Source organism: Sander lucioperca, chromosome 7 (assembly GCF_008315115.2).
Source record: "Sander lucioperca isolate FBNREF2018 chromosome 7, SLUC_FBN_1.2, whole genome shotgun sequence".
Lineage (NCBI taxonomy): Eukaryota > Metazoa > Chordata > Actinopteri > Perciformes > Percidae > Sander > Sander lucioperca.
The window spans coordinates 16,480,011-16,493,348 of record NC_050179.1 but is presented as its reverse complement, the minus strand read 5'-3'; the positions used below and the strand labels follow the sequence as shown (position 1 = coordinate 16,493,348).

At 42.8% G+C, this 13,338-nt stretch overlaps 1 protein-coding gene across 2 annotated transcripts in view; it reads right to left on the bottom strand.

Annotated features, from left to right (window-relative positions):
* The window catches only part of itpr2 (inositol 1,4,5-trisphosphate receptor, type 2), a 64,784-nt gene that overhangs the window by 22,588 nt on the left and 28,858 nt on the right, over positions 1–13,338 (bottom strand). For both annotated transcript variants that reach the window (XM_036003548.1, XM_031316926.2), the window contains exons 36-40: positions 12,834–12,976; positions 11,833–11,941; positions 1,172–1,292; positions 686–873; positions 386–566 (exon numbers count right to left, since the gene is read on the bottom strand). In XM_036003548.1, coding sequence (XP_035859441.1) covers positions 386–566; positions 686–873; positions 1,172–1,292; positions 11,833–11,941; positions 12,834–12,976 — 742 coding nt within the window. The remainder of the gene's footprint in view (positions 1–385; positions 567–685; positions 874–1,171; positions 1,293–11,832; positions 11,942–12,833; positions 12,977–13,338) is intronic.

Below are 13,338 nucleotides of genomic sequence, written 5' to 3'. Positions count from 1 at the left end.
TGTTTAAAGTCAGGCTCGAGCTGCACTTGAGGACCACACATACTGTAAAAGCATTAAGGTTATCAAGTTTATATTTAAGCCTATTTTGTGGCTTTTCACTCAGTCCAGGTCTGTTTTCTATGGAAATGCACTATGCTCAAGACATGACCCCAGCGAGTCAGTATGTCACTTTTAAATTCTCATCTCTAGGTACATCTGGCATTATTTTCCAGGTGGTTCACTTTATATACACCTTCCTTTCAGCTTTGTTTTGACAGTGGTTTGCTGCATGTTCCAGACAGCAGATGTGACAAATGTGTTTTGGCCATATTCGAGAGTGAAGCCAAGGAGCCGCGATGTGCTGGCTATAATTCAAAGGTTAAAATTCATCATTACTCGACTGTACCTTTCTTTAACCTGATGCTACTGACGTCACTGTCATCCTCCCTTTTTCTGCAGCTGAGCTCAAACATGTTGACGGACACGGTGGCTCGGATCTCCTGTTGGGCCAAACGCATGCGGTCGTAGAAAACCTTGAAGAACCTCTCTGACTTCTTCTGCATGTGCAGTTGGTTATAGAAGGAGTTCTGGGTGGAAGGCAGAGTAGTAGTCAACATAAATCCAAATCTGTGTGTGTGTGTGTGTGTGTGTTTTCTGGGTTTTAGCTGATCAATGTGAATGGAAATAAAAGGGTTTGAGAGCCCACCTGTATCTGTGTGTTTCCGCCCTGGAGAAGGGCAATGCCCAGCTGGATGCTCTCCTCAAACACACGGTCGTTCTTGGTGTTGACGATGAGGTCAACCACCAGCTCTGTTGTCCCTACGTTGTCCAAAAGACACTGGATCTCCACCACACTGCTGCCTGGCTTGTCAGAGTCCAACATGGGAGAACCACCTGCAGAGATTGAATATTAACATTAAACATGATTGTGCTCTGAATATAACTGGACCTTTATTGATACATTTTTATTCTAATCTAACTATATTCCATGCCTGCTTAGTCTCTCTCTCTCTCTCTCTCTCTTTTTTTTTTACATTGTCCTTTAGGAATCATTTTAGCCAGATTCAAAATCTGCCAGCAATTGTCAAGCAGCACTTCTCCTAAGAAGCGGTCATGTTAGCTGCGGTTGTTGTTTCCTCCGCAGTGACTATTTATTGCAGTATCTACTGAGTTTATTTGGGGTTCTCAGTACCTCCGGATGACGGCTTGACAAAGCCGCCAGATGAGCTGTTTCCACTCCCAAGCTCTGACTTGGAGAGAAGCTTTTGATTTCCAAAGTAGCGTGTGAGGAGGATCTTTCTTAACTCGTTTCCCTGTGGAGACAGAAATCACAATGTTAAATCCATATCACAGTCTGAGAGAGTACTAGACTCAAACTAGGAAATTCACATTTTGAAAAAGTAGCATTTTGTGAGCCATAACTATAAACGTATCATCGAAATTAAAAGGACACGTTAGCAAATGTCCCATCCAAGAGAACAATTGTGGTGTGGTGTATTCACTGGCATGAAATCCACCCAATCATCCAAACAAGAGGGCTGAGCAGATTTCATCTTATACCTAATAGGAATGATCAACGTTATCCCATGATGCATTTCATTTTTGATGGGAGCGATGGCTTTTCAGGATATAAAAAAAGCTTTTATCAACAAAGAAATTGGAGCCTCTCACTGAAGAGGATGACAGTAATAGTGATGTCCAATAACCAGACTCTAACTGAGCATTTATGAGAGATTCTGAGATGGCAGCCAGGACTTAAAAAAAGTTCAGCTAAGATAAAGTTTTTTAGGTTTGTTACAATTAGTGACTGAAATCTTTTTAATATCAATGTTTTCTTTATTCTTTCTTGAACATGAACCATAGCATTATGATTTGACATCAACTTAAACTTTACAACTTCTTTACTTTTTTTTTTAACTAGAATAAAAGACAATTTCATCAAGAGCAACCTCAGCAACATGGATGTCTGTGAGTGTGGGAATTGCATTCAGTAAGTGAACTAAGAATAGAGATGGAAAAAACAAACTCTGACAAAGTGAATACCAATTGAAAAGATGTACATATAGCATGCACACAGAAGGATCTCTTGCGACATTTGACGCAGATAAGCAGAAATGAGATTAAAGGATTCATGGAGATAATCTCCCCACGGTGGTTGTGTAATCCAAGTGCAAGAGTGATTGACAGGTGGATGACTTGCATTGTGCTTGTCACCACCTATTTTTATTGTGCAACAGGAGGAAGCAACGGATGGATGGATGGCATATAAAGAATGCATGAACACGAAGGGTGGTCAGCAAGTTTCTATGGCAACATAACTCAAAATGGCCTTGTTTTGATGACACCTCGCCAGCGTCATTGATCAACAGAGAGGAAGGATGGATGAATAGTTGCTTAAACCGATCAATTGAAGGGTGGTGCAAAAGGATGAATGGACTGTAGGGAGCAACCTCTGGTTTCCATGGCAACATGTGAGTAGGACAATCAACCTTCCCCTGAGATACAGGTGGTGGACAAAATAACAGAAACACCTGAAAATATTAGAGCTTTGCAATAAATATAGTTTTGGTGAAGCTCATACTCTGGTGGTACTGAGGTGTCGATCCAAGTGATTAAGTGACAAATGCATTGTTCCTCTCAGGTAGTTTAGTTTTTCTGTGTTGTGTGTCCTGTGTGGCATACACGGTCACAGGTTTTAAACCTTCTTCCATTATTCTATTTCATCATTTTGCAGCGTTTGCCACTGACGTACCAACAATTTATGCAGCAATTATGCGGCCTCTTTGTCCCTCTTCAAGTTCCCTTATGATGATTGTCACACCTCTATTAAAGCTGACACATACTGCTAATTGGTATTCAGCTTAATATGACTCATTTGTGTAGCTGCCTTTGTAAGCGTATTTAACAGTAGTTGCTGGTGCATTGCAGACAGCGCAAAACTGTAATGTGGCACAGGAAAAAGTCTCTACTTTGCTTAACACTGAAACTAAATCACCAAAGTGAAATACTGGTCACTATTGGTGGTATATTTTCAACAACACTCCTAAATGCCTGATGAAACTAAATGAGGCCACGCCACGAAGGCTGCCCGGGTACAGTCCAGCTAAAGAGCCTCCAACTAAGTGCACTGAGGAGTGAAGATGTGGAGGAGCATGTGCAGCCGATGCTCCCTGTGTCAGTAAACACTCCATCTCATCTGCAGTCAGCAGAGACACTTGTCTGCCTGCACTGTCTGGCTGAGCTGTCCCACAAACACACACACACACACACACACACACGCACACACCCACACACACGCACACTTCTTGAACTGAAGGTCAGGATCCATTGAGCTAGCCTCTCTCATTTCCACACAGTAATGCACAGAGACAATCTAAGTGCAACTACAAACTCAGCACAACGCTCTGCAAGGCAATGCATCCTAATGCACGTTCTTTGACTGATTACAGATTAAATCATGTTTGACTTAACATTTCCCCTTTTCTGACAGAGGACATGATGGTTTTGCATGACTCTGAAACACCAGTGAAAAAAACGCTCTGTGGGGAAAGTTGAAAAGAGGGTGGGGGTGACAGGTTTTTGCGCTTGTTCGCCTCCCTTCTGGGCGATGCAGTCTGCTGGCTAGGTCTGCAGAGTGCAGAGAGGAGAGGAGAGGAGAGGAGAGGAGAGGAGAGGAGAGGAGAGGAGTCAGCCCAGCCTGACTCATCTGCTTGCTGCTGCATTGACGAGAAAAAACTCCAGTCAGGTGATGCAAGAGCCACGAGAAAGAAAGGAGAGATAGACATAGAGGTAGAAGAACTGACAGAAGAGGATGGAGGGAGGGGGAGTGGGGGTGAGGGAGAGGAGGAGAAGAACAAACAAAACCCAGCGAGGAGCAGACAGTCGTGGTGTTTTTTAAAATGTGCACCGGCACGCCACACTGCGGTTTTGGTGTCCAAGCTGAGGATGAGCTGCCGATCCCCACCTCCTGCATCCTCGCATCCCCTCTCCACCCCTCCCTCCACCAGCCCCTTCGCAGCTCTGCTGTCTGCAGATCTCTCCCACTCCAGAGAAATGCACAGAGAAAAAGAGAAAGACAAAAAGTGCCCTATGCTTCTTTAGGTGGTCTGAAAACTCTCGCAAGCAGCAAAGGGCAGCACCAGCTGTGAACCAAGACAGGCACTGCCAGGAGGCTTGAGGTGCTCAGGTCATACAAGGCTGATTATAGCAGAAACTGAGGGCACACAGGAGGAGAATGTTACCCAAACAGTTTCTTTTCTTTTCTGTTACTTCTCCCACAACAGAAACATGAGAGGACTCTGGGTGTGTGTCTTTTGTCAATAGTGGGGAACGCTGATCAAGAACACTGTGGCACGGTACAAATAGAGCTTCCCCACAGGCCATGTGAGGGCCGATCCAACAACTTTACCATCAGGAAGCAACATTTAGGTCCCAGCAGAAACTGTAGTCAACACACTTTGTTCAGTACAAAGTTTCAAACTGAAACTCTGCCTTCTATTGTTGTTGTAGTTTAGCACATGATACTAAAACTCATACCGAAACTCAATCTGATCACGTACAGTAAAAGTATGTGTTGCACGTTAATCTAACAAAGACTTGAGATGTCTCTCAGAAGTCAGTGTGCTTCTCCACAGCTTGGAACTGGAGTGAAACTGAAAAGCTTAAACTGGGAGCCGTCTGTAATATAATACATATCCATATCAATGTGGTTTTGCAAGGCTTTCTCTCCAAGGGAGTCATTTCATGAATAGGACAAAATCAGGAAATCAAGACACATACATTGACATTATCCTGCTGTTTTAGGACAGACAACACAGAGATGTGGGAAGACACAGACCGCCTGCAGCTGCCATTGAGGATGCTATCTGTATTTTTCTGGGAATTTGGGTATGTTTTCAAGAATTTCCTAGAAAAAGAGTGCTGCATTTGAATACATTTTACAGAAAATATAATTGAATGTGCGGTGGCGGTGGTGGCTTCAACTCATGATTTCTAAAATTCTGGCTACAGCCATGTATACAGGGTAAGATATATGCTCTTTAATACTGGGCTGTGCTGAGCTATGTTAGGTGATGCTTTTCAATTAAGTTAGAGTTAGGCAAACTGAACCATTTTTCCTCGTTTCAATTCTCCCCATTTCTGTAGGATAAGAAATGTTTCCTGACCCACGGTCACTACAGGTAGCTCTGCAGCTTTGTTCACAGGGTCAAAAGGGTCTACCACGGTACATGCATCTGATAAAACTCTGTCAGAGACACTCTTGCACGGAGACACACATCACATGCCGCCATTTATAATGTTTTCAAGCTGCAATTCCACAGCACATAAAGTGTTTTCACCAAACAAACAAGCATATCAGGAAAAACAAATTAAGCCCACATGTGAGAGCAATTGGTGAGACTGGTTCAGGGAAATACAAGACCAGCAGCGTAAACAAGCATTCATTCGACTGTTAGCTGGCGGGTTCACTATGGATGTTTTACATGTGATTCACTAACATTGTTAGGTGCTGATTGTGTTTGTCAGGAAGTGATGTTGAAGATAGGTTAGCAGGTAAAGTACACGCGAGGGTTGTTTGTTTTATCTGCCTCCCCATTACTCAGCAAACAAGGAGGACAAAATAAGAGAAATACTTTACAATCAAAAAGCCCAGCTGTGTTTGCTGGTTTGGATTTTAGCCATGATGATGGCATTGCTTTATGGATTGAAACATAATATCTGTCACTTGGTCCAGCACTTTGGTCCAGACTCAAATATCTCAACAACTGTTAAATGGATTGCCATAAAATTGTAAAGCGGGCGCCTGGATAGCTTACCTGGTAGAGCAGGCGCCGATGTACAGAGGTTTACTCCTCAACGCAGTGGCTGCGGGTTCGACTCCGACCTGCGGCCCTTTGCTGTATGTCATTCCCCCCCTCTCTCTTCCCCCTTCATGTCTTCAGCTGTCCTATACAAATAAAGGCTTAAAAGGCCCAAAAAATTATTTAAAAAAAAGGGTTATCCCCTGTCTTTTCATCAAGCGCCACCAGCAGGTCAATGTATATTATTATATTATAATATCTCAACATCTACCTGATGGATCGGCACAAAGGTTTGTACAGACATTCATGGTTCCCAGAGGATGTGTCCTAACGAGGCCACCATGAGATTTACATTTGTGGTTTTGAGTGAAATATCTCAAAACTGCACGATAGCAATCAAATTCGGTACAGACATTCAAAGATGAATTGTAATAATGTTGGTGATCCTTAATCTTTCATCTAGCGCCATCGTCAACATTTTTATTTGCCCAGTAAACCCTAGGTTTATGACCAAATACATAGCTGCAAAACTTGTTGTACTTTGTGTTTAGTGCTAATTAGCAAATAGTGACTGTAATTAAATTGTTAACTGCTAAACAAAAGCATGTTAACATTGTTATTCTGGGCATTTAGCTCAAGGCACAGTTGTGACCAAGTACAGCCTCATAGAGCTACTGGTGGGGCTGCAGACTCTTAAGGCCCTATCTTGCACCCGGCGCAGGGCAGTGCAAAGCCCGACGCAAGTGTCTTTGCTAGTTTAAGACCGACGCAGTTGTCAATTTCCCGTCCAGCGCCCGCGTCGTTTAAATAGCAAATGCACCTGCGCCCATCTTTGTGCCCATGGGCGTGCTGGTCTTACAGGGAGGTGTGTTCAGGTGAATTCTTGGCGTATTGCTATCTTGAGGCAGCGGGAAGTGATCACGCCATTGAACAACAAAAACCTGGTCTAAAGTCAATAGCGCAGCATTTCATTGTTATTTTAACAGCAAATTAGTAAAATGCGCCTAGGCTTATGCACAGTGCACGCACACTATGCTTGTTACACACAGACAGGGAAGCACAGCAGCACACACACATGCAGAAGATTACAAATAAAAATATTACAGTGCAAATCCGCCATCATAATAGCAATGCGCCAAGGTACAAACGCGCCTGGCTTTTAAAGGAAATGGAAGATGACACTCTGATTGGTTTATTGCATGTTACACCCAAAACACACCTATGAATTAATGAAGACACTAAGTACAACCCTTTTGAACCATGCGCCCGGCGCACAGACCCTTTTTTCCGCGAGGTGTGATCACTATTTTCATAAAACTGTGAAAAATCAGTTGCAAATATTGCCGAATTGTGTCATGTGGCAAGGGGAAAAGTCCCATATGCCGATATGACACGCAGTGTGTGCCAAATGCAGGAAAACTGTGTTGGCAAAGAGGAACAATGGTCACAGGTAGACACTGATGAACATTGACTAAAGAGACATAAAATAAAATGAAGGCAACTCAATTCTTATTTACTGCAGGGCATCTGTTATTCTAAAGTGTTTCAATTATTTTGTCCACCAGATATGTGCATTAGCAAAAGCAAGAAGCAATCAGTCAAAAAATAAGTTTTAATTCACCCTGTTGCCGCCTGTCATGTGACTCCCTGAGCACAAGTGACCTAACTCACATGTAATCAGATGGAAATAACACACTATGAACTGCGTCGAAACACTGTTCACAATGACAACTAATCTCCTTCATAGTGGCCGTCAGATGCATGAGGCTCTGAAGTCAAGGCCTTTTACAATTTTACAAGTGTTTTTTTCATGACGTCTCTTTCCTCCCTGGTTTGGAGCTAAAAGAGTTTGGCAGGCTCCTGGTCTGAGGGCATTTCTACGCAAGGTACATAGACTTCATGTGCCCAGTCACGGCCAGATCAGACAAACAACATGTGCTAATCCCTCATCGTCATGGAAACCAAAACATAATACTCAACAAACACCTGAGTGATGGGCCGAGGGAAGTGAGGACCAGAGGAAGAAAGGAAGGAAGGAAAGACCTTTTCAGCACAAACTCATGCAGTAAAACATACATGACAAATAGATTATTTTATTTATGGATTCATTTATTTTATTTATTCAGAGTCCAGATTTACTGTAGGTTCTATATTTCCTATATCCAACTTTCTGACTTGACTCAGCATGCTGTGTCAGCCTGAATCCAGCCAAAGGTCAAAACGTACACGGTATCCATGAGCTCACCCAACCCTCTGCCTGCCTGACCCGCTCCATGGGAATGAACCTAAGCCATGTTCCACTACTCCCATTAGTAGACAGACAACCAGGGAAAACCCTGCAGAACGAGCTTACGCAGGGGCAGCCAGCGCACTGCATGCCTGGGTGTGTGTGTGTGTGTGTGTGTGTGTGTGTGTGTGTGTGTGTGTGTGTGTGTGTGTGTGTGTGTGTGTGTGTGCAAGTCTTTCCATCTACATACATCGGAGTGATGTGCTTAGTATCAAGAGGGTGGTAATCTGTAAATCTGCTTTGCCTTGGGCAGGTGGTGTGAAACTTGGCAAGCAAGAAAGAAAAAGAGGGACGGGAAGAGGAAGAAGGACAGACAGACAGACAGACAGACAGACAGACAGACAGCGTGAGAATGAAAGGGATGAGTGAGAAAGAGAGGGAGGAAAGAGAAACATGGTGTGAGACTGGTTTATATTACATAACTAGCTTTTTCAATCGTCTGTTAACAAGAAGACACGCTTACATGCACATACACCTAACAGCACATTACATGCATATGCATTAGGTGACGAAATGGTTCCTGGTTTAATTATAAACCACGGCAAAATTCTAGATGGTTAGTATTACCGTTTTAAATTTTAATTATCATTAAAACTGTGTTTGATTACCACGCTATGAAAAACTCATGGTACATTTTGTTCAGCACAATTCTTACACGCACAATTTCACATTGCTTTGTTTATAATGGTTGTGTTGCTTTTATATGCACATTTGAATTGCTTCCTTATGGTTGTGTCCATTTAAATCTGCACTGGGGAAACTTTTCATGAAACAAATTGCTTATTTAGCAAGCTAAATCACAGAGTTGGGCTAAACAAGAGAAAACCCTCCCAACAGCGATGCACGACTACTTTAACAATACCAAGATAATAATGCTAATCATGATAACTTTGGTCACTATAATCATGAAATGAAATGTTCATACCGTTTCATCTCTAATATGCATGCCTGTGTTCACAGAAAATGTATCAATAAAACTTTAAAACTTGTGCTACGTATTACAGTATAAGTCTAGTGGTATTCTATATTTTTCCTGTCAGTACTGTCTGTAAACTAGGTGACCCTTATTATGATAAACATGAGCACTGCTGTTTATTTTGAGAGCATGCATATTGAGTCAATGTTGTCCAGAGCATATACATTGTAGGTAAATGCTCTGGTGGCATTTCTTAAGTTTGAAGTATTTTGGAGGGCATTTTTTAAAGTTCCCAGAATTAAACGGAGGACAGTGTAATCATAGTATATTGTATGCATATTAGCCACTAGAGCTTCGTGGTGTCATTTTAATCAACATGACCAATATTTTCTTGAATCTGACAACATACAGTATACCATCCTGGTGCTTAAAAATACTTGGGAGCGCATTAAACGTATATTAATCCACAGCTGAAAATAGTCTCCAACTAATGCATTATTCATTCCTGTTTGAGTAACATTTGTGAAATACTACAATTGCCCAGGTGATTTATCAATTACTTAGCTTTTTTTATTATGTTTATTTTTTTTCACATTTGAAGATTTAGTTATTCCGTAGCAACAAAGGCGCTTGCAGCCGAGTGTCACAGACAAGGTAGGGAAGTCAGAAAGTATTGAGTCGAATTGTTGCATTATTGGTTTAGTTTTACATAGTATTTGACAATCACATAAGTAAAGACTAACACCAGCCTTGTGACAAATTGCATTAGATGAGAAAACATTTAAATCTAAGTCTGAAATGGTATTTTATGCATATTTTCTCATATTTAATATTTACAGGACCATTCTTTCAAGTCTTTTTTCCTCAAAAACCCTCTGTCACCCAAGACATCTTGAGGGCAAGTGAGAGCACACACATTTATGAAGCTGCCATTACCTAACAGCCAATAAAGTGCAGTGCAGCAACACATCTCTATACTGGGACTGCTGCAGAGCTTCCCCCCGCTGCCTGACCAGCGCTCCTGGCATGACCCAGGCAAGCAGAGAGCAGAGCCTGGGTGGGACTAGAGGGGAGAGGGATAGGAAAAACAACTCAGGCGGGTAGACAGAATGCGATAGACTGAGACAAAGCATGGACGGGGAAAAGGAGGAAGAGAGAGGCAGAGAGCGGACAGAGGAGTGAGAGGAGGGAGGGAGAGAGAACGTGATGGTCCACGTGACGCTGGCTCAGGCACTGCAGGCTGTTACGTAAGCGCACCCCCTGCCCTGTCTCCTCATGGACTGAGCAGACTCCGCTTCTCTCCAATCCCTCACCCTGTAGCCGCTGCCCACTTTTTTTCCCATTCTACTCACATGGCTCCTCACATGGCTGCCTCCCTCCCTCCTTCCCTCAATCACTCTCACTCCATCTCTTTCTCTCACTCTCCTCCACCCACTCATTGCACCCCAGGGGAGCCACCAACCTCTGCTGCCTATGCTGTCACTCTGTCTCTCTCTCCTTCTGTTTTTGTCTGCCTGCCTGCCTCTCCCTCTCTCATTATTTCCATCAATTCTCTCTCTCTCTCTCCCTCTCTCTCTCAGGCTGCAGCTCCACGCTCAGGGCTACAGGGATATGACAAAGAGAGGCCACAAATACATGCTTGAGCACACTTACACACACCTACACAAACTGACATTTCACATATCGTTACTGCACTGTCTGGCTGCTCGAATGCGCCGAGCCGCTTCTAAAAAGTGACTGTTTTTCCACTTTGAATTCATCTGATCATATTCCACACAACTGTTGAACCATTTGCCTTTCGAAAAACAGCATGACTGACACAAGATGCAAACAGAAACAGGGAAAACAAAACTCTGACTGCTTTTGCAGCTGTAAGTGACTGGCATATACTATATTGAGAAAGGTAGTCTTGACAGTATTACTAATGTGATTACACTGAAAGAGGGTAATGACACATGCATACATTCTATTCAAACAAGTGATGTTGTGGTGCAACAATAACAGCCTTTAGTAGGACAGCATTGTCAGCCAAAAATAATCATGAAATTAAAAAATGAAATCCCACATGGTCAGAGGACAGCAACATATGCTTTCTCCCAGCTTCCTTAAAGTGCTCTAGGAAATTCAAACAATGGTGATTTTTTTTAAGTCTCGTTTTTTTTATGCACACTGATTGAGGTCTCGACTTGAGCAGCACATTTCGTGTTGTGTGAATTGCACAGCGTCACCTACTCCCACCACACAGCTGGAACAAACTCACCTAAACCTTCCAAAAGGTGATTACAGACCTGACTTTTTTTGTACTTGGTGCACACAAAAATACACACGCAGCCACCACTTTAAGCCTCCTCCACCAACTCTTGTCATTCATGGTCCAGAGGGGGTGCAGCAGGAGATGGGCTTCTGCAACCCCCCCACTCGCTGCAGTATTGATTTATTTGTTCGGTGCTTGCTGCCCTCCTCTTCCTCCTCCTTCCCTTACTTACTCCCTCCTATTCTCCCCCTCAGTGTGAGTGTGTCCTCAAGTGCCTCCCTGTCTTATGTAACAACAGAGAGGCCCACAGCATACTGATGAAGGGGAGTCTGGGCTCTGGGCCGACAGACCTGGGAGAAAACAAGTACTACACCACACTGCTGATGGGAGTACAGCATTGCTGGCACTGGAAGACAGAGCTAAATCCACAGCAAACTTTGAGATAATTTTACCTAATTCATACATTGTTTCATGTAACCGTGAGAGAGTAATACCATTTTCTTGTAGAACAGAAGTTTTCCTTATAAAAGTGACTAATTGTATAATTAAAACCATGTTTCTGTGACATACTTCCCATGCAGGTTGAAGTACTTACAGCCTCCTGAAAGCATTCCTTCTTGTCCAGCATCTCTCTGAGTGTTTGCAGGATCTTGATACACAGCTTCTCCTCGTTGTCCATAAGCTTCTTGGTGTGTTTGATCAGTCTGACAGAGGGACAAGAGAAGTGCTGTATCATTCACAGCTGTGTCACTGGCTCACAAGTAAAAACAAAGCAATACTTTATTGATCACCACAGGTGAAATCTGCTTTTCTGCTCTCCAGGGAGGTCAGGCAGCAGCAGAGTACCAGCACCCCTGGAGGTCTGATGATGTATCAAACTATTTTGTTTTAATGAAATATCTAATATGTTAGTTCTAATAGAGTAGTCCTCTGACCACAGATACATTAAATTCACTTTTTTTTCTTTACATATTTACTATTGATTATTTAACGGTTAAATGTTGGTCTTTGTAATGTTCATATATCATTTCAAAAATGCTCTTTTGTAATTGTGTTTCTTGACTTTTAAAGGGGAAACTATGCAGGTTTTTTTTAGCTTAATTTACCTTAACTGAACAGCTTCGGAGTCATTGGAATGGTTATATGACTTTTTTCGGGTTGAATGGTAGTCGTCTCGCTCCCCCCTAGCACCTGTGAGCGGAAAAACCACCCTTGCAACTTTTGGTCAGGAAGCATCGCGTGATAACAGGTCTCGCGATGTAACGAATTGCTTCACGGCACTACATACATACGCCCATTCAGGAACCGGCTAACAAGGTAGGGATGGAGTTTTTCACACTATCTATGAACACACTATCTATCTATCTATCTATCTATCTATCTATCTATATATATATATATATATATATCTATATCTATATATATATATATATATAGATATATATCTATATCTATATATATATCACCTTTAATTACACATCATCATGTCATGTCATCCATGCTGCTGCTCTTCTCACTTTAACATGTGGCCTCCAGGCCTCCAAAAATGAGGAATGTGTTCTTTGTTCCTTACACAGGTTATTGGCAGCGACTTACTTGGACATGAAAGCTCCGCTCTCACAGCGTAACCGTGCAGCCTCTGGAAACAGCAGCTCTGGGCTGTGAAGAACATCCACCAGCACAGAAAACTCTGCCTGAACCTTTGGACTGAACTGTTCCTCCAGAAGGGACACGACCCCCTGCTCATCACAGACAGACACACATAAAAGCTGAGTCAAATGCTGTTCTGGAGAGATTGATACTGCTAAATACCATTCAGAAAGCCCTCATAAGTGGCCGTTTAGCTCAGTTGGTGGAGCGGGCGCACACGTGCAGAGGTTTATTCCTCGACGCAGAAGGTCCAGGGTTCGAGTCCGACCTGTGACGGTTTTCCTGCATGTCTTCCCCCCTCTCTCTACCCTTTCATATCTCTCTGCTTTCCTGTCCAATAAAGGCAGAAATGCCCAAAAAATAAAATAAAATAAAAAGAAAGCCCTCATAAACTTCACAATTTGGACACTCCTGGTTAAGTACAATTTGGTGATGTCGGTTAGGCAGTCAC